Raw genomic sequence first — 26751 nt, 5'->3', positions numbered from 1 at the left:
ACTGGAGAAGAGATTGTGGCATGACCTACTCCCTGGGGGTAATTTCTCGTTTTCTCTCTTTCTTTCTCTGTCCCTCCAGCAAGCACATGTGCCTTACAGCAAAAATCTCTTAAAAAAATGAGTTCTACTAGTTTACTGGGAGACTAAATTTTCTATATATTTTACTCTGCCATAATACACCATATAATACCCTCTTCTCTTTATTTATATGCATTTTTGTGTCTATTAAAAATTACTCTGGCCCAGCAGGAGGCCTAATAGTTACAGCACTAGATTCCCACATGGATGACAGCAGTTCAAGTCCCAGATCCAGTGGCCTGAAATTCATGCCAGGTACATGTGCATGCATGCCCAATTACCTGGGAGGAGAATGGAGAAAAAGGGAAAGTGGTGTGGCATTCCCCACTTGGGGGTGATTTCTCACTTTCCCTCTGTCTCTTGTCTCTCCAGCAAGCATGTATACCCTATAACAAAACCCTTTTTAAAAAAAAAAGTGAAAACGAAAAAAAAAATTCTCACAAAACCCACACCCACCCCCAAGCAGCTTCTGGTATCTACCTTTACTCTCATTACTCTACTTCTATGCTTCTAAGTCCTTCAGTTTCCTGCCATCGGCTATGGACATTTGGTATATGTTAAGTAGGGACATACACTATTTATCTTTCATAGTGTAGGCTTATTTCACTTAATATTTTATCTTCTAGGTTAATCCAGTTTTGTCAAATGATAGGATTTTCTTATTGTTTATGGCTGAATAGAATTTCATTGTATATATGTCTACCAGTTAAGTTGTTCAATTTAAGAAAATAATTTATACCATAGTATTGTGACTTAAAATACAGAAAACACTCACCATGTGGTCAATAAATAATCTCAAAATGGTCAGAGATTTATAAGTGCATGCTGTCAAAAATAGATACACAAGCACACACACACACATACACACACATAATTTCAAATGAAGAATCAAACATTACAAATAAACAAAAACTTTTCATACTTTCATATTCTTAAAAATTATTTTTGGCTTTTGTCATAGGAGTGTGCATTCACTAAAGAGAGACAGATTCAGTCAGTGAGAGGAATTCACCTCCGCAAGGAGAAAGGCCATGCCATAATCCCTTCTCCTGTATTTTTTTTTTTTTTTTGAGAGGTTTTTGCTATAGGGCACATGCACTCCCCAGAAAGACAGAGACAGAAAGCAAGAAATCGCCCCTCAGGGGAGATGGCCTAGCTGCAATCCCTTCTCCATTCTCCTCTTCGTATCTTGAGCACGCACGCATACACACTCGGCATGAGTTTAAGCCACTGGGTCTGGGACACAAACCGTTGTCGACTACATGGGAGTCCAGCAATATAGCCATTACATCAACTGCTCCATTCTTTACCTGGGATTTTGGGCACATGCACCCATTGTGATTTTCAAGCTTCCAGGTCCAGGACTCAAACCATGATTAGCAATGTGGGAGTCCAGCACCTTAACCAACATACCACTTGCTGGTCCTTTCTTTCAGAATTAAATGCTTAATCAATTAGTTCATATGGTATAATTTTCTAACGATACAACTTTTCTTGACTTTTTAAAAAGGGAAATATATTACTTTATTATTTTGTTGCTAACAAAAAAACATTCTGTGCCATTTACCACTAGTTAATACTTCCATAAATTTCTGTAAAACAGAATGTACACTTAACATAGTTTGTATTAGGATACCAAGGTGAATAAAAAAAATATTAACTGAAGACAGGGAATAGTAAAATCAATCTATGGAATTATATAAAGTATCTAACAATTGGGTTAGTTTCTTCTTGATGCCTTTGAAACATATTGGCAAAGGGTTAGATTTGTGGTTTTCAAACTTTTGTCAAGACCAGCACAACCAAGAGCACTTTCACACTAGCAACAGTAGTTAACTGTAGCACTATCACCAGAATAATAAAAAGTATCATCTGGGACCAGCAGTTGGTGTAATGGCTATGTCTCTGGACTCCCATGTAGTCAATTGTGGTTTGAGTCCCGGACCCGTTGGCTTAAACTCATGCCAGGCACGTGTCCGTGCATGCCCAAGATCCCAAGAGAACGGAGGAGAAGGGATTTCGATGTGGTCATCCCCACTGGGGGGTGATTTCTCGCTTTCTATCTCTTTGTCTGTCTCTGTCTTTCTGGCGAGTGCACATGCCCTATAGCAAAAACCTCTCAAAAAAAAAGAAAAACATAAGTACCATTGAGGGGGCCAGTAGGTAATGACTGTGGTGCTGGAACTCAACCACAGTTTGAGTGGACCAACAGCTTGAAAGTCACAACAGAAGTGTGTGTGTGTGTGTGTGTGTGTGTGTGTGCACCCAGAATTCCAAGAGGAGAAACAAAAGAGAAGGGATTGCAGCATAGTCATTTCGCTTATGAGGTAATTTCTCACTATCACTCTTTCTATCTCTTCCCAGCAAGGACACTTACCCAATGGCAAAAAAAAAATAAAAATAAAAATAAAAATGTACTGGCCTTACTAGTCAACCCACGAGATGGTGGTTAAGACAGCTGGATCCCATATGGCTTATTAAGTGGTTCTATTTCTGGACCTGGTAGCTTTAGAAACACACTATGCTTGTGTTCACATTTGCCCAAAATCCTAAAAAGAGGGAGAAATGAAAGAGGAGTTGCAGTAAGACCATGCCCATGGAGGGTGCTTTCTTGCTTGCCCAGGGAGCATACATACTTGCCAGCAAATTTTTAAAAAAAGTACATCACCATTACCACTTTACCCCCATTACTCTACATACTCATGTGATCCCTATATATCCTCCATTAACCAATGCACAAAAGCTAACCTCACAAAATACTGCCTATTCTGGAATACAGGTCCATTAACTTCAAAAATCATTTGTGCCAAATCTCACCACCCATTTCCTATATTCCTCATATTTCTTCCTAATCTTATGATGTTAAGGGCAGGCCTTTGGACTTTTTTTTTTTTTTTTTTTTTTTTTTTTTTTACTGTCACATTGTTTTAGATATAATACACACACACACAAGTAAAACTATTACATCTAAGAGAAACTCTTAACTCTTTAGGGTCAGTGACAGTGTTTTCTCAAGTTATGTACCAGAATGTATATTTTATATGTGTTCCACTCTTAACAGTCCGATATGTAAAATAATAATTTCCATCTGGATACTCAATTCTTAACTTTCTTACTTCACAAATGATGGAAACGTTTTCTAAAAGTTTAACAAAAATACTAAGAACTAAAGATAAAATTAGGAGTTGACAAAATATTATAATGTCAGAACACTTAATTAATTACTAATAATAACCTAAGAGCACAGATATTTGCATAATGTTTGATAGCTTATATATTGCTTAACTGGAGTATTAGTTACTAGAGATACACAATAAGCCCATTCTGTAAAGAAAGTTTTATTATTTTACATGAAAATAAGCCAGGAAACATAAAGGGACTAGTCCCCCTCCTAGATTCCAACTATGGATTCTAGAAATAGAAACGAAGTAAGTTGGCCAAAATTGTATGTGTTCTCTTCAATGTAGCAGGTAGATAACAATGATGAAATCAAGTTAATTGAGAAAGCTGGTTATTTGAATAGGTAAATTTCTAGGTAGACTAATCAGGAAAAAAAAAATAAAAAACTTCCATATCAAAAATGAAAGAGGAGGCATCACTAAATATCCAATAATCCTAAAATAATACTAAGGGGATATTATTACCAATTTTGTACCAATATATTTAAAAACTTAGAATAACTGGACAAATTACAAAAACACAAACTACAAAAGCTCACTCTGGTTAAAATAGAAAACCTCCCTATATCTACTATAAAATTATATTTGTAGTTAAAAACTTTCCCACAAACAAAATTCCAGACCAGACACCTGCAATGGCAAAGTTTAGCACACAATCAAGAATAAATTGCTATGAATAATACAAAAACTCTCTAGTAATAGATAAAGAAATACTTCATAACTCATTTAAGAGAATAGATACCAAAGCCAAAGAAAGACATTACAAGAAAAATATACTCCCAAATCACTCATTAAAAATAACCACAAATCTTGTAATAATGTATTAACAAATCAAATCCAACATTACATGGAAAGGATAATAAATGGATATCATGCAGTTTTTTAATCCTAAGACTGCAAGGTTGATTTTAACACTCAAGTATCAGTCAATGTAATTAATCACATCAGTAAAAATTAAAAACAAAAACCACAAGATTATTTCAATAAAATCTGAAAGGCATTTAACAAAATTCAGCACCTATTGATGATCAAAATATTGCCAGCCTTCTAGAAATAGAAATAAATTGCTAGACCTGACAAAGGGCATATCTAAAAACCTAAAACTAGCAGCATAAAATGGTTAGATGCTTACTACTGTCTCCCTAAGTCTAAGTCAAGAATGTTTCTTCTACTCAACATCGCACTAGAGGTCCAGCCACCACAATAAAGCAATAAAATGAAGTAAAAAAGCATACTGATTGTAAAGGAGAAAAATGGTTTTATATTCAAATAAAATGATCTCTTTAATCCTATGGCAACTAATGAAAAACTGCAAGGGCTAATAAGTGCATTTAGCAAGGTCTCAGTATACAAAGTTGATATATCCAAAAAAAAAAAAGTACTTTTATATGCTAGTAAAAAACAATATGGAATATTTCTGGATAAATTTAACAAAAGATGTTTAAGACATACACCAAAAATTACAAAAGATGAGAAAATAAAATAAAGCAAAGGGAAAAATACTGTGTTCATGAATATAATAGTCAATGTTAAATTAATCTTTTCTTTCCAAATTGTTCTATAATTTAACATAACACAATCAAAAGCACTACAGGTTTGTCATAAAAGTTGATAGGATTATTCAGCCATGTACTTGGGAAAGTAAACAATCTAGAAAAACCAAGATAATTTAAAAATGAAGAACAAAACTGGACTAGTTATCAAGAACTACTAGCTTCGTGGTTATAATAATAAAGACAATATGATTTGGTATAAGAAAAGACACATAGGACAAAGGAATAAAACTGGGAGTTCAGAAATACAACCTCATAAATATGGCCAATTAATTTTCAAGAAATATGCCAATGTAAGTGAAAGTGAAAAAAAATATTTTTTCAGCAAATGGCTATGCAATAAATGGGTATTCATGTGCAAATAAACAAAAATGTTAACCTCCAACTTTGCTTCTCATCTCATAAAAAATACTTAACACAAAGGGAAATAGAGATTAAAAATATAAGAACTAAACTTATAGAACCTGTAGATGCAAGCAGTAAAGAAAAAAATGTCATGAACTTGGTTTAGATTAATTTCTTAGGATAAAAAAAGATTATGTCGAAGAAATAAAATTTTAATTGAACTTCAACCAAAATAACTTTTGTATCTGAAAAAATACTGTTTAAAAAATGAAAAGACAAACAACAGACTAAGAGAAAATAATAGATAAATATGTATCTAATAAATGAAATTATACCCCAAATATATCATGAACTCAGGATAATAAAAACAACCAAATTTTTTTTAAAGAAGCAGAAAATTTGAACACAAATACCATGAAGGATATAAAAATTTTTGAATATAAGAATGGTCACTATACACATGAAAAAATGTTTAACATCATGTCATAAGAGAAATGCAAATTATAATGAAGTACCAATACATAGCCACTTAAATGTGTCAAATTAAAAAGACTGACAATGTCTGGAATGCAGCTCATCTGGTACCCTCACACATTACCAATGGGAACACAAAATTTTCCATTATGGAAAACAATTTGACAGTTTCTTATGAAGGTAAACATATACGTACCATAAAACCAAGCAATCTCATTGAGGTATTAAACCAAGAGATAAGAAAACACATGTCCACAGAAAGACCTGTTCTCACATGTTCACAGCAGTTTTATTAACAGCCAAAAACTAAAAACCCGAATGTCCACCAACTAGTGAATAGAAAACTAGTATATCCATACCAACACAAGTCAAATAAAAAGGAACTCAATTAACTGTTTATAAAAGCTACAACACAATCTCAAAAGCATTATAGGAAGTGAAAAAAGCCTAAAACAAATAATGTATACTGTATGATTTTATTTCTCTGATAAGTCATAAAAGGCAAAATTCTGGAAACACAATAGATTAGGACAAGGACTGGATAGAAGGACTTGGTGACATCACATAGGTACATGGGAATGTGGAGAGTAATGGAATTGTTCTAAATCGAGACTGAGAAGGTAGTTACAGGACAATTCAAAATTCATTAAATATTATTTTTAATTCATAAATTTTATTATATGTAAATTATACTTCAATAGAGCTTACCTAAATAAATAAAAATAGGCACATGTACTTAAAACTTACCGCAGCACTACAACCGGGAAAATTGAAAAAAGTATCAGGACCATGTCTCTGTGGCATCTGATTCAGAACTGATAATAATTTTACTGCATGTCTTGGCTGAGAAAACAATAAAAAAAAAGAAATGTCATTGTACAAATTTAGAAATACATAACATACCTTTTTAGTCACTGAACTGTTTTCTAACTAAACAGAAAATTAATTTTAAATCATTTACTAAACATTTACTAAGTCATTTAAGAGAAAACACTTTCCCATTATAAATTGAAGAATATAGCTCTCTAGAGACAAATTGTAGAACATTAAATATTAATGAACTGATATTGAATACTCTTCCCTCTGACCACAGCTTACCCAGATTCCACTTTCTCCTCGAAGCATGCTGAACAAAAGCTTCAACTCCTTTACAGTGATGCTGTAGCTGGCAAGAACCCCCAACATATCAACTAGAAGATCTTCAAAGGAAAATAAAGTTATTCTGAACTCTAGTCATGAGCTGTCATCTGTCAAGATAATACACTTTTTTGAAAGAGCAAAAGTTATCTATTGTCATTTACATATATGTATATTACCTAATAAAGCTAAATACCCTCATGAATAGTTATTACTTTTAAGTCATCACATATCAAAAAAATTTAACCATGGAATTTTCCCCCATTAGATTCACCATTCCAATTAAGGTTTCTTAGATGATACAATATAAGAGATTACATATATTCCCCAAATACACACATATTCATAAACAGGAACAGCACACACACAAATCCATTGTGTGCAGGAAAAGGGAGGTAAAAATACGCAAAGGTACAAAGATTTAACATTAAAAATGAGCAATTTCCAAATGAAAAAGTTAACTATATTTTCTCTTAGAAAATATTCTTATATATTATTGAAATATTCCTTGGCCTATTAACAAGTCTGAGAGCTTACTCCATGTGAGGCATTATTCCATGAGGTTTACATTTCCTAAACTTCCTAAATCCTCCTAACAAACCTATGAGGTAGGTACAATTATTATCCCTCCTACCTTTCTAATCCCAAAGAGAAACAGGGGAGAGTGAGAAATCACTCTCCAGTGAGGATAGCCACACTGCAATCCCTTCTCCTCTACTCTCCTCTCTGGATTCTAGGTACCCATGCACACAGGCTGGCCATGATTCTCAAGCCACGGGGTCCCGCACTTGAATATCCCAGTCGGCCATGTGGGATCCAGTAGCTTAACCTCCATGCCACCTTCTAGCCCCATATCATCCCCTTTTAAAAGAGAGTGAATGGTGGCAGAAATAACTTACACTGGTCAAGAACATACAGGAGAGTAAAGATTTAAACCCAATGAGCTCATTCTTACTAATATTAAGTGGAAGTGTACATCACACACATTACTAGTCACATCCACTTATGTTAATGTGTGTTAGTATGCATACAGCAGCATACCAGCTCACCAAATAATGAGAAAAATTATACAAATTTAATTTTTTGCCTCTGATGACTTTCTTTACACACTGTTACTAATACTTCCACTAATTTTCCTTTAACAGGAAATTAAACATCTAAGCATTCTTTAGTTCCTCAATCTCTTAAGTATTTTTTAAGAATTAAGCACATTACACAAATTATTACAACTCAATGCACGTACACACATACATACATATATAATATGTATATATAATGTTTTAAAAAGATCATAAATTGGGGCCAGTAAGTAGTGGCCTGGTCGTTGAGGCAATGGACTCCCACATGGCCAACCACAGTTTGAATCCTGGACCTAGCAGTTTCCTCTCTCTCTCTGTCTCTGTCTCTCTCTCTCTCCACACACATATATATATGTTGAATTAAAATAATAATTATCAATTGATTAAATAATTCTTTTAAAAATATCATAAACAAATTCAAAATAATAGGTTAGATAAGGGTAAATTGAAATATTTAGTTATTTATATATAATGTATATTTATCCAATATCACAGATTAATAACTAGGAATTGAGATTTTTTTAAATAGTGTGTATTTCAAAATAGAAATCTAATATGGTTATTTTTAGCAATAAATAAGATTATTAATTATTACTTAACACCACAATAAGCAAGCAATCTATAAGATAAAACTGTGACAGTAGATAATGCTGCTTTTTAAGAAATCGTTTTATGAAAATGGTTTCGTAATTTAAGTTTAAAAAAAGTATGAAAATGTTAGTAATCATCAGTCAGGAAAGTCTTTTTTTAAGAAAGTTATAGATAAAAATCAAGAGACTTAAAACTAAGCTAATCTGAAGCCTTTTATACAATAGCTACAATGTAACCCTTCATAGAAGATTTCTTAAAGGTCTACATACAAATTTTTTTAAAAAAATGTGACTTCTATTTACAAACCTTTATCTTGTTTTCTATATATGCCACAAAGAAATGATGTACTAAATTTATATTTAATTATGATGTTTTAAAATTCCTTATATATTGTACATGTTACAGAGCCAAGCAAATCAGTTTACTTTTATTATAGCAAGTACTCTTTTCTAGACAACAGATTTTTAAAAGAGAAAAAATACTATGAAATTCTCTAGTCAATTTTCTACAAATGCTGGATTATTTCCTAGTGAAACTATATTAATAAATAAAAAATACCTCTTAGAAATTAACATATTTAAGATACTAAAACACAGAGATGAAAATTTATTAATGTTTTGGTGGCTATTGGTTCTTCCTCAGTATTCTATCTAAGTTTTAATTTCTCCACCAAAAAGCAAGATAGAAGTATGTTTTTTATGTTCATTCTTTTTCACAGCCTTCCATCAACAGGGTTTTTGGTGTGAAATGCTTATAATTACAAACAGTAAAACTGCCGTGTTATCAATATTATTATTACTGAGATGAGAGGATAAGAAAGTTAGGGAGCTTTATGTAACAGAAAATCGCAATATACATACTTGTATGATACTATCATCCTCACTGTGAACTGTACATCTGAATACTGATAAGTCATATACCAATATATTATTATAAATTTAATTTTGGCTGATTCTCGAAACTGCATTCTATGAGGTAGCAGCCATTTTATACCCCCCAAAAAATTTAAAGGCATAAACCCAGACAGAAGGATTGAAAAATCACATGATGCTTTATAGGATATATGCACACTTTAATATATACAGAAAAATTCCTGTTAAACCACTCTAGCATTTACAAAAATAATACTGTATCTTCATTAAAATGGTATTTTAAGAAATGTAAAACTAAATTTCATTTTTCATCAAGTTAGCCATTAGTACCCAATACAGCGAATACTAAATCATTTTAAATGGAGATAGATGACCACTTCAGAGCAATTAGAAATTAATTTATTCTCTAACAAAATGAAAATTCTAAAATATGTTTTTAATTTGAAAGCATTCTTCATGGTCATTCTATCTTTTATTGTTTAATGTTTGCTCCACAAATTTTAAAACTAAGAATACCATCTGGTATATTTAAGGATTAGATATGATACTGTGAAAAGTCATATTAGCACTTTTATAATTGTGTTACATTTATGTCAGGAGATACTTATGCTAAAGATTCATGAGTTATAAGAATCAACATGTCAAACTCTAAACTTATTTTCTGGGAATAACTGTTGCTCTGGGACCATCATTCAATATACTGAAGTAGATCTAACCACAGAGGAGAATGAACTTTCAGGAAGTAAATGGTTAGTGATTTAAAAACAAAACAAAACAAAAAATTGATTTCAAAGATATTGTTTAAGGTAACCCATATAAGCACAAAAATGAGTATTCTACCTTAACATTTTGTGACAATTTTATATTCTATTACACAATATGTATATATTTTAATACAAAAGTTTCCCCCTGAAAATATCAAGTTAAATGAATATTTCCGAAAGATATATCATGCTTTTTCAAAGGCTTTTAGTACCTTCTGACATAATACCTCTTCTATAGATGTCAGACTGAAGAACATGGAGCTCAGAGAATTTGGTAAAGGGTTCATTAAACAGAACTGTAACATTTTCTGTGATTATATAAAAGTTTCATTAAATATTACAAAAAATAGATAATGTTTATTTTTCTGATTGGTTCATAACACTTACTTCCCGGTAGTAAGATTTTTCAAAACTCAGAAATGCCACATTAGTAATTATATTTGTCTAAAATAGTAATTGTCTTCCTTTAGGTTTTCCATCAATATAAAAGGTAAATTTTCCATATATTCTTTATCTATTTGAAATTAAGGTAGCTTCAACAAATCCATGTTAGCAGTAGAATACAGAGAGTAGTGCATGAAACTTTACGAACATTTTTCTGCCAGATACCTCATACCTGCAATCATGTCATCTACAGCACTCATTTTCAGCAATACTTGTTCAATGAGCCCAACTTCTGTGCTAGTCTGTAAATTCCGAACACTTTTTCGCAGAATGGCTGTAAACATGCTCCATATTTCTGCTTGACATGTTACATCACAGTGCTCCAAAAGCTCTGTCATGCATGTTATGCTCTCAGCATCTTGGATGATAAAGTTCATCTCCAAGTCAAATTCTCCACCAACCAGCTAAAAGTGAAGAGAAAGAAACAATAACTAGCAATAATGTGGGAGGTTATTTATAATAATTAAAACAATAATAAAATTCAATCAGCATGACTACTCTAAAATACATCAAGTTTCCTGATGTAAAACTAATTTTGATTTAAAAAAATAATTAAGAGTTACAGAAGAGTAAAAAGCACAGTAAGAACTGAAACCACCAAAGAGAGATCTAATTTTCACAAAGATGAAAGGGTGATTGTGGGCATACAATATGGCAAACTATTGTACATGGTTACTGGGTTGGACTCAAACAAATTAAAAAGAAAGGTTTGGCCCTTGAAAGCGACCATCAAGAGAAACTACAGAGTTCACAAAGACATGAAATCATTTTCTTTTTTAGTTTCACTGGTACTACAGATAAAGAGATGTAATGAATATGAAACTGATACTAACACAACAAACAGTTAAATATTGAAAAGACTAAATGAGTGTTAAAAAATTAGTTTACAAAAAATATATGAGGTGTTATGATACCTTTTTTTAAAACCAGTACAAATGTTATTTGGAGAGAAGAAGCAGATTTAACACCTACATATTTGACTTTGCAAGATGTCAAGTAAATTGAAAGTATTACTGTACATCTCAAATGACACTTCAAGTACAATGATGGACAAATACAAATCAAATTAAAAGGTATCATGGGTTGTTGGAAAAACCATGCCACATTTTTGCACAGAAAGAATACATCATGATTTTTCCAATAACCCAATAAATTATGTCATTTATCACTCTCTTTTTGTTGATCAAATCACATATCAATTATTATATCCACATACAAGAATCATACTTAAAGAAGAACACTGGAAAACTGGATATTCTTTTGACCTACAGAACAGGAGATTTAGTAATAAAATAATAACCATATACATAATATGTGACAAATTTTATGCCATTCATTCATTGTTCATTCTACAGATATTTTTTCATTTTTTAATTTCATTTTCTTTTATACATTTAATCACATTATTTAGCTTACAAAGTGAATATTTCAACATGTGAACATTTCTCCCTAGTCCAGTTGATAAAACTATAAAATACCTTCAACAGATTAATACCACATTTGTTTGTCCCATTCAAACTTTGCCTATTTTTCTTCTAAATGTCCTTCCTTAGACCCTACTCTTTCACACACACTACACACACACTGTATCTGTTTTTTTTCTTTTGTTTTGTTTTTATTTTTGTAGAGAGGATTTTGCTATAGAGTGTGAGCGCTCACCAGACAGAGAGAGACAGAAAGCAAGAAATCACACCCCAGAGCCCTGACACTAACTGCTGGTCCCACAAACTATATCTGGTATTTACATCCATTTACTGTGTTTCTGTATCCTTTAGTCAATCAGTTATAATCACAGAGTACGGACACTCCATATATACTGAGTGAAGACATACAGTGTCTCTCCTCCATAGCCTGGCTTGCTTCACTCGGCAGTAAATCTTCCGTATTCTTCCACTTTCTGTCAAAAGCCACGGTTTTCAGATATGTTATTTATTAAGGTCTAGAACTTACTATTAAAAGAAATACAATATGTCAATGGACATAAAAAGGTTCATGCACTCATTTATACAAGGGGAAAAAAAAATCTATGCACTAATAATGGTAAATTCCAAAAACAAAGATGTATGTTTATGGGAGAGAATAGATGGCATGGTAGTTAAGGTGGCTGATCTCATACAACTGATTATGGCTTGAGCCCCAGACCTAGCAGCTTGAAAATCAGGCCAGGTGCATGTGCATGCCTGCCCAAAATCCCAAGTGGAAAATAGAGAACAAGGGATTGTGATGTGGTCATCCTCCCTAAAGGGTGATTTCTCATTTTCCCCTCTCTCTGTCTCTCTGGCAACACACATTACACAAAATCCTAAAATAAATAAATAAATAAAAGAGGTATGTATATGTATGTATATGCTTCCTTACTGACATAAATTATGAGTAGTTGAGAAAGAGGAAGCAAAGGAAAAACAACATTAGGGACAGAGAGGTGGTTAAATTAGGATCAAGAAAGACAATTAATATTCCATCACTGCAAAGTACTCACAAATACGGATGGATGGGAAGCAGCAGTTAGCGTAATGGCTATGTCACTGGACTCCCACGTAGTTGACCACGGTTCGTGTCCTGGACCCAGCGGCTTAAAACTCACGCCGGGCGCGTGTGCGTGCATGCCCAAGATCCCGAGAGGAGAATGGAGGAGAAGGGATTGCGGCGTGACCATCCACCCTGGGGGGGGGGGGGGGGGGGGGTGATTTCTCGCTTTCTGTCTCTCTGTCTCTCTCTGTCTTTCTGGTGAGCGCACGCTCCCTATAGCAAAAACCTCTCCAAAAAAAAAAAAAAAAAAAAGAACCTAATACAATTAATACAATCTTCATTTTACAAAGAAGGAATCATAGACACAGAAAGTAAAAGGACCTGAAAAAGGTCACAGAACAGAAAGAAAGGTCAAGATACAAACATAAAAAGTCTGTCTTCAAGCAAATCAATAGAAGCAATAAAAATTCATTTAAAAATATTTTCAAAGTCTTTTAAAATTAAAGATTTCTAAAGCAATGATATAAAATTTTGAAATATACTCTGTATGTATTTTTCTCTGTAATAGAGGCAAAATTCAACTTTACAAGCATCTAGTTAAATTCTTCAGCTAAATTCTGATCTTAAGACTGACCTAGATATTCTCAGCTACTTTCACTTTTATGAAACAATCTCAACTCCTTCTATTTCTGGTCAATTAACAAAAATAGCTACAACAGTGGTTATGAAATTGGCTCTGAATTCTGACTTCCTGAATTCATATTCCAGCTATATCACTCATTAGTTATGTGACCTTAACTTAGCTACTTTTCTAGGCCTGTAACTTCATCTACTATGGGTATGAAAAGCTCCTAACACGATTGTTGGAAAGATTACAAGAGATAAGTGGCTTATAAACTACTCAGGTACAATGGCAGCAGTATAGTTAGTATGCAGTTAAGATAAGTTACTGTCAAGACCAGTAGATGGCGTAATGGTTATGTTGCTGAACTCCCACGCAGTAGACTACAGTTGGAGTACCAGGCCCAGCAACTTAAAACTCAGGGTAGGCAAGTGTATGTGCACCCCCAAAATTCCAAGAGGAGAACGGAGAAGTGTGGCCATCCCCTCTGCGGAGTGATTTCTTGCTTTGTGTCTCTCTCTGTTTCTCCAGTAAGTACACACACCCTATAGCAAAACTCTCTAAGAAAAAAAAAAAGCCCCAAACCAAACCCCGCCAAAAAAAAAAAAAAAAAAAAAAGATAAAAGATTAGCTATTATCAGTCCTCTACCATGACCAGTTTCCAGCTAAAAAGTGTTCTGACCTGATCCAGTTACCTCTGAAATACAATCAAAGCTAGTCGGCTAAAGATTTGTTTATAGAGAACACAAATGTTTTGTGGATTATGTACTCTATAAGATTCTACTTGAAAATCTTTCTAAACTAAGACATCATTTTAACTATGCCAAAGTCTTACTTTGCCAAATACTTCCTATTTCTTATTATATGTCTAATAGACTTGAGTCATTACTACTACAAATCTTACAGACCTGTGATTAGCAACTTAGAAGAGATTCTCTAGAAGTAAATCACATAAAGAAATAAAAAGGCTTGAAAACCAGTGATGTAGACAATTTCAGATTGAATTAATAGAAGCAGAAGATTCTGAGGTTTATTATGCATATAAGACTATAAATAAATCTAAGGAAGAATGCATGTACATTAAAGTGGTAGAGAGCTTTGAAGTTTTTTTAGACTAACCTAAAACAGTTTTAACTGCTTTATAAGAGTCTGGAAAAACACAGCCCATGGCATGATGGTTCAGGCAGCTGGATCTCACATGGCTGAGTGTGTGATTGAGACTCAGAACTGGCTGCTTGAGAAACATAACAGGTGTACAAAAGTGCCCAAAATCTCAAAAGGAGGGAAACATAGAGGAGTGACTGCAGTGTGGGCATTCCTCACAGGGCAAGCTTTCTAACTGAGCCTCGTTCTTGTCCCTCTGGCAAGTGCATGTGCCCTCTGGCAAAAATTTATTTTTTTTACTAAAAAAAAGAGTCTGTTATAACCAATTACCATTATAAAATGTGTAAATAGCAGAGATGAACTTTATGAAAAAAAAATCTGCCTTTAAGGAGATTAATAAGGAATATCTGCATTTCTAACAATCAAGCTCTGTTATGTGAAGTCTAAGTTTCCAGTTTCACAATAAAAAACACAATGCCCCTTATATAAATCATTGCACTACAAAGAGACAGTTATGGCTCTCCAATTTCACTGTCAGAAGTGACAAACATATTTCTTGTAGATGTTGCAGAGTGGGTCTGTTTTATAAAAGGGGTTGGTCTTTCCAACTTTAATTATAATTTAATGCATTAGTGTGAGAGAGGCAAACTATTATATGAAACAATTATTCCAAGATTAGGGCTATATTTATTCCCCATTCCCATTAGTAATGAGTGGTTCAATACTTATCAGCAACTAAATCATGCAGCTACATATAGGAACAGATGACTTTTATTATTTAGACAATTCTCTAAAAATTCCATAAAGAAAAGGGATAATTGTCCTTACAGATAGAAACTGAGGATAGTAAGGTTAAGCAACATAGCCAAGGTCACACATAAATAAGTGAGAGATCAAGAATTCTACCTGAAATTATGAAGTCAGAGTTGTAGACTTGAGAAAGCAATAGAAGAAAGATGTGTGTAATAAGTCTATGAATGGTAAATGAAGAAAGACCATGAGTTCTGTGAGCAAAAAATAAAACATCTAGAGGTAGTAAACCATAACAAAAGTATTTTCTTAAAAGTTATTTCAGGAAGAAAATCTTGAAGGCTCAATTACAAGAGAATTAATAATAAAATATTAAAACAAACACAGAAAACATTCTGAAAAGCAAAGTGACACAGCAAAGCTGAAATAGCTAAACTGAGGCCAGCCATGGTGGCTCAGTAACGTAATACTCAGTGACACTGAGAGTATATGGGTGGGTATCTGGTTCACATCCTGAGATCTCTCTGTACACGCTGAACATAGGCATATGTATGTCCTGGCTGCCATTGAGTAGATCACAGGAAGAAGATCCTATTTAATGTGTTTATTTTTCTCTCATAACAGAAATAAATTTTAAAGCTCAACTGCAAACAAAGCTGAATACTAAACATGCCTGTTATTAGAAAAGGTATGCCAAACTATCAGGGTACAAAATAGATTGAAAAATAAAATGAGACTTCCTAAAAATCTGAATGAAACATCATGACATTCTTATTTGCACAGCGAAGAGTGTTCTTTTGCTCCAGGCTTTCTCCTAAAAATTTTAAAAGGTGAGGCCAGCAGTTGGTATGGTGGTTAAGGACACTGGACTCCCACATGGCTGACCACGGTATGAGTTCGGGATCTTGCGGCTTGCTTTCTCTCTCTCTCTCTCTCTCTCTCTCTCTCTTTCTCATTCACTCACTCTGTCCCTCTCTGGTCAAATTAAAATAAATAAAGTTAAATAAAATGATTATTTTTAAAAAATTTGAGAAGGTATTGCTGCTACCAGAGAAGTAATCCACAATGGCGCTACCTTACAAGAATCAGTCATAAATGATTTATATAAATATCACAGTTCAACTTTTTAAACAGCAAGCACTTTTAAAGAAATAAAATTCACTAAAGAAAAAATATGGAATATAAAATGCTTATATGAAAATACATTGTTTTCTGAGGGCACTAAGATTTAGAGTTACTAACAATTTAAGTATCTTTTGTTTATTTCTGTCAGTACAGAATTTTTAAATATCCTTATTTAAAATCTTAGGTTAATTAAGATAATACAGAATAACTCAGAGTTCTTTAGGTCAAACTATTACTAACCAGTTGAATTTCGTTGCAACTTATTCCTTTCAATATAATCTAAGTTTGGTGATATTGCTCATAAAACCTCAATTAACTCCTCAGCTTCAGCTTCCTCTACTTCCCTTTTCCTAGCTACTACCACAAGGGTTCTACAATACCTCTTCTTTTAATTTTTTATTTATTTATTTACTTATTTTAGTTCTTGCTATAGGGTTTATATGCTTACCAGAGAGAGAGAAAGAGAGAGAACACTCCCCCCACCCCGGGGCAGGGGGGTGGAGGGGGGGATGGCCACACCACAACCCCTTCTGCATTCTCTGCTCAGGATTTTGGGCGCGTACACACATGCCCAGAATGATCCTCAAACCACCAGGTCCCTAACTTGAACTGTCCAATCAGCCATGTGAGATTCAGTGCCTTAACCTCTACACCATCTTCTGGCACACAGTGCCATCTTGTACTTCACCTAAATCACTTTAAATGTGTTACTTCCTGTGTATGATGTAGGGTTCTCTCTCAACTCACAGATTTGTTAATGTTAATTAAATTTCTAAAAATCAGTTTAGATTCCACTTAATCTAGAAAGGTTTTCCCAGAAAACTGGCCTTTCTCTGAACTCTCATTATAATACATCCATACCACAACAACCATTACCTAATGCTGTGGACTGAATATTTATACCTCTCCCCAAATTCATATACTGAAGACATAACTCCCAGTGTGATAGTTTTAGGAGGTGGGGTCTTTGGGAGGTAATTAGATTTACATAAGGTCACTAGTCCTATTAAAAAGAGAGAAGAGCTTCCTCCTTCCACATGCAAAGACACAGCAAGAGAAAATCATCTGTAAGAACCATACCTGATGGCACCTAGACTGTGGGACTTCCCGGGCTCTAGAACATTGAGAAATAAAATTCTGCTGTTTAAGGCACCCAGTGTATGGTATTCTGTCACCAGCCCAAGCTAAGACACATGATATCATAATGATTTATAGCTTTTCTTTTTTTTTTGAGGAGGAGTTTTTGCTGTAGGGCGCGTGCGCTCACCAGACAGACAGAGACAGACAGAGAGACAGAAGGCAAGAAATCCCTCCCTAGGGGCGATGGCCATGCCGCAATCCCTTCTCCTCCATTCTCCTCTCGGGATCTTGGGCACGTATGCACACACACCTGGCATGAGTTTAAGCCACCAGGTCCAGGACTCGAACGGTGGTCAACTACGTGGGAGTCCAGTAACATAGCCATTACGCTAACTGCTGGTCCCATGATTTAAAGCTTTTCTGTGCCCCATATTACAGTAAGATTTTTATGGGTAAAGACCATTTCTCTCTTACTAATGCTGTATTCTCTTTCATTAGCACACTTCCAAGCATATGTAAGTTACTAAATAACACAGAACATGGCAGGATAGATGAGAGAACAGGAAGGCAGGAGAAAGGGAAGCAGACTGGAAAGCAGGCTTCATTTTCATGGTCAGTTCCCAAATTGTTAGTCAGGCTTCCTGCTGTACTCTTACTTTTTCTTTTTTCAACTATGAATTGTTCTAATCACTAAATAACTTTTTTAATGCTCTAGTGGTCCTCAAAAAGCCAATTATGTCTTCTCATACCTGTTCATACTCTTAACTTTTTTCCTATTACTATTTTAAAGATAAGTATGGTTTTATATAAGATAGCAGATAAAATTCTGGAAGTCTGTACTCTAGACTCCGTATGGCACAATTTCTTTATTCAATTTCCTAAGTACACTAGGAATACTATGCACAACTTTTAGCTGTTAAAATTATGATTAAATATATTTCTGCTTCTAGTCTCTAACCAGTGGCTTAAGCTCATGCTGGGTGCCTATGCATGCCTGCCCAAGATCCCAAGAGGAGGGTGGAGGAGAAGGGATTGTGGCATGGCCATCCCCCTTGGGGGATTTCTTGCTTTCTGTCTCTCTCTGTCTTTCTGGCAAGTGCAAGCGCCCTGTAGCAAAAACCCTGAAAAAAAAAAAAAGAAAAGAAAAGAAAAAAAAAAAGGACCAGCAGTGAGGGTAATGGCTATGTTGCTGAACTCCCATGTAGTCAACCGCAGTTTGAGTCCTAGACCAGGTGGCTTAAACTCACGCCTGGTGTGTGTGTGTGTGTGTGTGTGTGTGTGTGTGCCCAAGATCCTGAGAGGAGAATGGAAGAGGAGGGACTGCAGCATGGCCATCGCCCCTGGGGAGTGCTTTCTTACTTTCTGCCTTTCTGTCTGTCTCTGTCTTTCTGGTGAGTGCACGCACCCTATAGCAGAAACCTCTCCAAAAAAAAAAGAGAGACAACACCTGGGATAAGAAGCCAAGGAAGAAAGAAGTGGGGAAATGAGGCATTCATGGATGGGTTTGGGAACTCTGAAAACTCCCATGTATATACAAGGAATCAAGAAAGGCCGTGTGCATTCCCAGCACAGTTTGCATGCTCAGAAAAAGCCTAATAAGACCCTAAGCTTTTACCTCTAGTTGGCACTTATGCCCTATATTAGTAGGAAGTAAAGGTAGAGTTTAAAAAAAAAAAAAAAGATTAACCAACTGTTGAAGGAGTGCCCTAATATAGAGACAATCTGCAAAGAATGGGAGAATGTTTTTATTTTATTTCTTTTCCCTTTTTTAACCCCAGGCATTTAAGGTAACTATGGCAAAACATCAGCTGACCATCAAATGAAGAGAATACAAACAGAACACAGACTTCAAATGGTCACATACAATAGAAAATACAGATCTTACAACTATAGTTTAGAAAAGTCACTAAACAAATGACGAGAACCCACAATGAGCATCGGGGGGTTGGGGGGTTCTCATGAGAGAACATGATGTCCAGAGTTTCCACACCATAATATTAAAATGTCTAGTTTGCAACAAAAATTATAAAAGACATAGAAAAAAGTATGATCTACCTGTCCATAGGGGAAAAACAGGGAGAAATATATTGTGCTTGAGAAAGTTCTTCAGAAAATTAAAGAGCAAATAATCTAGTCAGTGAGTAAACAGCCTATATAAAACAATTATAAACAAGCATCTGCTAAAATGAATGATATTAACCAACAGTTCAGAAACAAAAGAAGACAGAACAATGACAGTCTAATCAAATATTTCATGAAAAAATGAGATTTGCACTTGGTATGGAACATCAAGGAAGATGTTACTATGCATTAGAAAATTAAAACTGACCTTTCGTAAAGAAAAATCCAAAGGACATAATGTGGAAAAGACAGGTTAGACAAAACACAGTCAAAAATAGAAAGTAGAGAAATAAAGATTACAAAACAGCTCCATGAAAATGCCACATAATTTGTTCATATGCTGAATAGGAATAGGGAACCATTTAAAGTTTTTTCCAGAGTGGAACACCAAGTGGAGTAGTCATTAAGGCACTGAACTTCCATGGGGCTGGCCACAGTTCTGGTCCCAGACTCAATGCTTTAAAACTCATGCCAGGCACATATGCATGCATGCCCAAAATCCCAAGAGGAGAATGGAGAAGGGACTGTCATCCCTGGAGGATGATTTCTCACTGTCTGTCTGTCTCTATCTCTCTGGCAAGAGCACACACCCAATAGTGAAAACCTCTCTCTCAAAAAAAGATTTCTTTTTCCATGAAACTCAACATGTTAGCAGACTGTGAAACGGGTTAGACAGAAAAGTCTGACTAGCAGATTATTATACCAGTCTATCTTATTATGATACAACATAAGTCTATAAAAAATGATGAGGGAAAAGAAAGAAATAACAAATCCAACTAGTCAGAGGTAATTTAAGCCAAGAATGAAAAATCTTTTTTATCCAATTCATCAAGTACTGTCCCACTGGAGATCTCCTTTTGAAACACAAATATCACAAGCATATTTAAAAAACCTTGGAAATTTCTTTAAAAAAAAATCTTGGGAACCAGCAGTTAGTGTAATGGCTATGTCGCTGGACTCCCACGTAGTCGACCGCGGTTCACGTCCCGGACCCAGTGGCTTAAAACTCACGCTGGGCGTGTGTGCATGTGTGCCCAAGATCCCGAGAGGAGAATGGAGGAGAAGGGACTGCGGCGTGACCATCTCCCCTGGGGGGTGATTTCTCGCCTTCTGTCTCTATGTTTCTGTCTGTCTGGTCAGTGCACACGCCCTATAGCGAAAACCTCTCAAAAAAAAAATTTTTAATATTCATGGTCCTACAAGCTCTAACCTCACCTGATCTTTCTAAGCTTACCTTTACCATGGTTCTCTATGTTACCACAGAGTAACTCTCAGATTGCTTTGTTTTTACATATGCTTTTCCTTCTGCATAGGCAAATAAATTTACATGCAAACATAAACACCCACATACTTTCATACTTTCCTGATTCTGTCAAAGACTAAATAATCTTGGACAAGTAGGTGGCAGAGTAGTGAAGGCACTGGACTCCCATATGGCCAACCACAGTTCGAATCTAGACCAGAGGCTTGAAACTCACACTGTGTGTGTGTGTGTGTGTGAGTGTGTGTGGCTTCCAAGAGAAGAGTGGAGGAGAAGAGATTGCAGCATGGCCAAGCCCCTAGGGGATGATTTTTCTCTCTTTGTCTCTCACTCTCCAAGGAGCACACATGTCCTAGAGCAAAAATCTCTCTAAAAAAAAAAACAAAACAAAACAAAACAAAAAACACTAATCCTTCAAGACTCAAATTTTTCTCCTTGAAACATTTCTTCTCAAAATTAATAGCAGACTCTTCTGTGATCTTAGGACACTCTGTAGGATCTACTATAGATTACTATTTTTACTTAACACAGGATCTCACTGTGTCATAATGCTCATACCTCAGTCTCTTGAATAAACATGATTACAGGTGAATGGCATGGTGTCCAGCTTTTTAGGACAAACCAGAAATCAAACCCAGGCCTTTTATATGGCCTCAGTCTGTCAAGGAGCAGCACAGCTACTGTGGTTGGGTTCACATGACTAATAGAACAAAAAGATGAAATAAAAAAACTATAATGAAAGTCCTATAAAAATGAGCAATTTAAGACTATAAATTTGTAGTATAATATCCTATAGTCTTAGACATCTAAATTATGATTACTTCCATCATCTATTACACTAAAACTGCCTTTTAATAAGAAGTAAATTAGTTTTATAAAATTGGGGGAGGGAGAGAATATTAAGTACACCAACAAACTAATATGTTTTATTAATAAGAATAATGTAAGCTATTGTATTATCCTTATTACCCTGGCTTCCAAACATTAAAAAATTAAGTTAATGGTGAAAATTTTACTTCTTACTTTTTTTTTCCCCTTAGTATACAGGTATCTTAAAATATAAGCCAATTCAAATTAATTCAGTAGCAGGCATGATCTAAGTTATAAGCTCTTGAATTACTAATTTTTGATAAATAAATCCTCTTTAAGATAAAGTTATACATCTACATGGAATTTTACAAAGAAATAAAAATGTAAGTGAAAACATGATCATTAAAAATCACCATTTTGTGAACACTTTTAATATGCTGAGTAATTTATGTATATAGGCTCATTTAATTCTCATAACCGTGCAATGAGTGTTTCAAATCAGGAAATGTAGGTTAGCATCGGAATTTAAATGCAGGTTTTCTCAATATTATACAGAATACCAGAGAAAGCCCACACCAAGACATACATATTTACGTACCTCCCCAGTCATCTAATCATCCAGATTTGCTGGAAATGTAAAATAAATGACTCTCTTAGATAACTGTTCAGTAAATAATAAGAAAATACTTTATAATCTAGGTATGAGCTAAATAAGTGTTAATAATTCTGACTCCAGCAAGAAACAAAGGAAAAAAGGAAATTATCGTATTCTATTTCGTTTATATTAGCCCTCACTATTGTCAATCATTTTTTTCTTTTATATTTTCATCATCAGTTACTTCCATCCAACCCCAAACTCTACAATTCTTTTTGTCTGTTTGCTTGGTTTCTTTTTTGTTTTCTTATTTCTTTACATTTAATCATGTCTTTACAGTGTACATTTCTTTTTCCAGCATAAATACCATGCATGTCCGTTAAGACAAAGATATCACTATATACACTATCATCAACAAATAGCTTCTCACTTTTTGACAATTAAGCATACTTTTACTTGTTTTATCCTTCCCCTTTCCCATCCCTCTCCTTTCCATGCTAAACTTTGTTTGTCCCCACATTTTATTGATTCACGAAAGATCTTAAACTAAAAATATAAACAAAGCTAGAATCCAGTGACACTATAATTTTCTACTGAAACATTTTTTCTCTCTCTCCATGTCCTCTTTTACAAAAGAGAGGTATAAACTAACTTACTTACAAAAATATTAGGTTAATCTTCATTTGGTCTGTTATTTGCAGAAAGCCCCATAAGAATTCAATTTCTGATGCAAGGCAATAGATACTATTGTATTATTGAACTGATGCAAATAACCAAGAATGCTCACAAATATTTTCCAATTGCAAAGGTGTCAGGAGGGAAAAAAGTTCTTTGATTATTATATTTTTCAACAAATTGCTGAACCTATCAATATCTCAAAAGAAAACCAAATCCCTAAATCTGGAAGTCAAATTAAAGAAGCAGTAATGTTTTAGACAAAAGTCACAGAATTCTCTTTTTTTGAATTTGTAGTGTTACTATGATCTGATCTCTCCATTTAAATCCTGAAAGTTAACATTCAACATTATTATTATTTCACAACTTGTCCCTACCATTAAGGTAGCCTTTTTCTTTATCATTTTTTGTTCTCTTATTTCGGTCTGACTTCAGTTTTCCTGGTATATCACACTCTTGAGAACTTCTCAAAGAGCTGGTCTGGTGTCAGTAAATTCTTCCAGGTTTTGTTTATAGGAAAATATTTCAGGTTTTTCTTCCCATATGAAGGATAATCTTGCCAGATATAGTATTCTTGGTTGAAACTGTTTTTGGCTTAACACTTTGAATATATTTTTCCATTCTTTCCTTGCTTGCAATGTTTTCCAATGAAAGGCCTGATGTTAACCTGATGGGATATCCTTGAAAAATAACTTGACATTTCTCTCTTGCCAGTTTCAGTATCTTGTCTCTGTGGTTTTTGTTCAATCTGGCTATGATGTGCCTTGGAGAAGATCTTCTTGGGTTATTCTATGTGGGGTCCTTTGTATTTCTTGGGTCTGGATATTTGAGTACCTCTCTAGGTTTGGAAAGTTTTCTTTCAGGACTTCATGGAATAGATTGTCAATTCCCTGATTAGGTTTTTCACCTTCTGGGATACCAATTATCCAATGTTAGAGTGTCTAGTGAAATCTAGTATTACTTGTATATTATTCTCATTTTGGGGGGTTATTTTCTCAGTCTTTTTGGTGCATTTTTCCAGGTCAGAGGTTCTGTCTTCTACATTGGAGATTTGATCTTCTGCATGATCTAATCTGCTTTTAACACTTTCAAGGGAGGTTCGGATTTCCTGTATTACAGCCTTCATCTATAACAGTTCCATTTGACTCTTTTTTATGCTGTGTTTTTCCTCTTTCAGATCGTATAGAACCTCCTCACATCATGGAACTAACATCCTGCATCTTCTGGAGTTTGTTGTCTCTCTTCCCATACATCTGTGTTACCTTAGTCACTACGAGTATCTAAATTCTTTATCTGACATTTCCACAAGTTCCACTGTAATATCTGTGGATGATGAAAGGCTCTTCTTTCCCCGTGGGGGAGAGATATTTTCTTGATTTCCCATATTTCTTGTACCTCTGCAGTGGTTTCTGGTCATGTGATAGATTACATGTTATTTACTACTTTTTTGGAGTTGATTCTGAGTGTTGGAGACTTATAGGAAGAGATGCCCAGCAATATTTCTGCAGTTCCGTTTCCCTGATCCTCACCAAACAACCAGAACTTTTGTCGATGAAACTGTATATTACACAAAGGCCTCACAGTTTCTAGGGAATAGGTGGATCTGGGCTGAGCTGCAGGATTGGAACTGAGAATTCAGAGGTGTGTGGGAGGAGAAGCGCCACACTCATTGTAGCTCTGTTTTTCTCCCTGCTGCTTACTTTGCAGTCTCTTCTCTGATTTTTAGTCATTTTGTGATATATTCACATTTAGCCAATTTGTTTGGCTAATTTGCTACTAAAGCACGTATGCTACTGTGAGGTACTCCTATGCCTATTTCTCCTGTATTAATGTATTTTACAACACAGTATCCCAAGAAAGAGATTTGAATAAAGACTTATGAAGATGACTTTCTCCCTTTCTGTAGCAGTTCAGTGGAGGTTGAGGTTTTCTCTGACTATAAAAGTATTCAGATGTTAGGGACCAGCAGTTAGCGTAATGGCTATGTCGCTGGTCTCCCATGTAGTCGACCGCGGTTTAAGTCCCGGACCCGGTGGCTTAAAACTCACACCGGGCATGTGTGCATGCGTGCCCAAGATCCTGAGAGAGGAATGGAGGAGAAGGGATTGTGGCATGGCCAACCCCCCTGGGGGGTGATTTCTTGCTTTCTGTCTCTCTGTCACTCTCTGTCTGGCAAGCACATGTGCCATATAGCAGAAAAAAAAAAACAAAAAACCTCTCAAAAAAACAACAAAAAAGTATTCAGATATTTTGCTAGACCTGCCTAGACACTCAGTTTGTGGAAGCTCGCTTCACTCAGTGTTGGGCCAGAAGGTGATGTTTGGGAGTAGAGGCTTGTGCTTTCCAGTTAAAGGGCCAGGGCTAAGCCCACCTCAGATGCAAGTGGATTCTCGCTACACTTGATGTTGGGCCAGAAGGAGAGGTTTGAGGCAGAGGCTTAGGCTTTTCAGTTAAAGGAACATGGCTGGGCCCACCTCAGATACACATGGATTCTCTCCTCACTTGGTACTGGGCCCACTATGGTAATCTTTATGTGGTACAACAATAACCATACCAAACAGTATAAAAAAATGCTGTGATAAATATGGTCCATAAAAATCCTAGGGAAGGGGGAAGAAAACAAAGGGAGTGACTACCATACAGTAACTGCTTACTTCCAAATGTGTTTTTAAAATATATTTGCCATAATATACAGTTTATCAAAAACAATGTAACCATTGTTATAACTGCTTTATATTACCGTAACAACAGATATATTAAAAACCTGGATAAAAGCTAAGAAATCTGTTCCCAGACTTTTTGGGTTCCTGTTACTATTATTCAATAAAAAAGGATCTCACTCGGTTGCCTATGCTGGTCTTGAACTCAAAATCCTCCTGCCTCAGCCTACCAAGTAACTAGAATTACAAATGCATACCATTGTGCCCAGCACTTGACTGTTACAATTCACCTTACATTAATACAAGAAATATAAAAAAGTTCTTCAGGCAGAAAGAAAATTATGAAAATCTGAATCCTCACAAAAAAATGAACCATACCATAATTGATAAGTATGTTGTTAAACACGAAATACTTTTTCCTCTTAATTTGAAAGCTCTTTAAAATATTAACTACTGAAAGAAAAAAAAAAGTGTTATAGGATTTATAATATATGTAGAAATAAAAAATATTACAATAATAGCATGAAGGACAGGCTCTCACCCTACACTTGAAGTGATATATTATTTGAAGGCAGAGTGTGCTAAGTCAATGATACACAAAGTGAGTCAGTGGGTGGCATGGAGGTTAAGGTGGCTAGATCCCAAATAAACAGCTGTATGGCTCAAGTCCTGGTCCCAGCCGCTTGAAAATAATGCCAGGAAGGGACCAGCAGTTGGTGTAATGGCTATGTCACTGGATTCCCATGTAGTCGACTGTGGTTCAAGTCCCAGACCCAATGGCTTAAACTTATACTGGGCGTGTGTGCGTGCCTGCTCAAAATCCCAAGAGGAGAGTGGAGGAGAAGGGACTGCGGCATGGCCATCCCCCCAGAGGGTGATTGCTCACTTTGTGTCTCTCTGTCTCTGTCTTTCTTGCAAGTACACACACCCTGTAGCAAAAACCCCTCAAAAAAAAAAAAAAAA

At 35.0% G+C, this 26751-nt stretch overlaps 1 protein-coding gene across 1 annotated transcript in view; it reads right to left on the bottom strand.

Annotated features, from left to right (window-relative positions):
- The window catches only part of LOC106735969 (neurobeachin-like), a 176659-nt gene that overhangs the window by 86356 nt on the left and 63552 nt on the right, over positions 1–26751 (bottom strand). Inside the window, 3 exon segments of the mRNA XM_014591546.1 lie at positions 6377–6472; positions 6728–6828; positions 10689–10920. Of these exon segments, the coding sequence (XP_014447032.1) occupies positions 6377–6472; positions 6728–6828; positions 10689–10920 (429 nt within the window).

Source organism: Tupaia chinensis, unplaced genomic scaffold (assembly GCF_000334495.1).
Source record: "Tupaia chinensis unplaced genomic scaffold, TupChi_1.0 Scaffold000597_1, whole genome shotgun sequence".
Taxonomy (NCBI): Eukaryota; Metazoa; Chordata; class Mammalia; order Scandentia; family Tupaiidae; genus Tupaia; species Tupaia belangeri.
The sequence above is the reverse complement of the archived record's forward strand: the minus strand, read 5'-3'. Positions and strand labels throughout refer to the sequence as shown.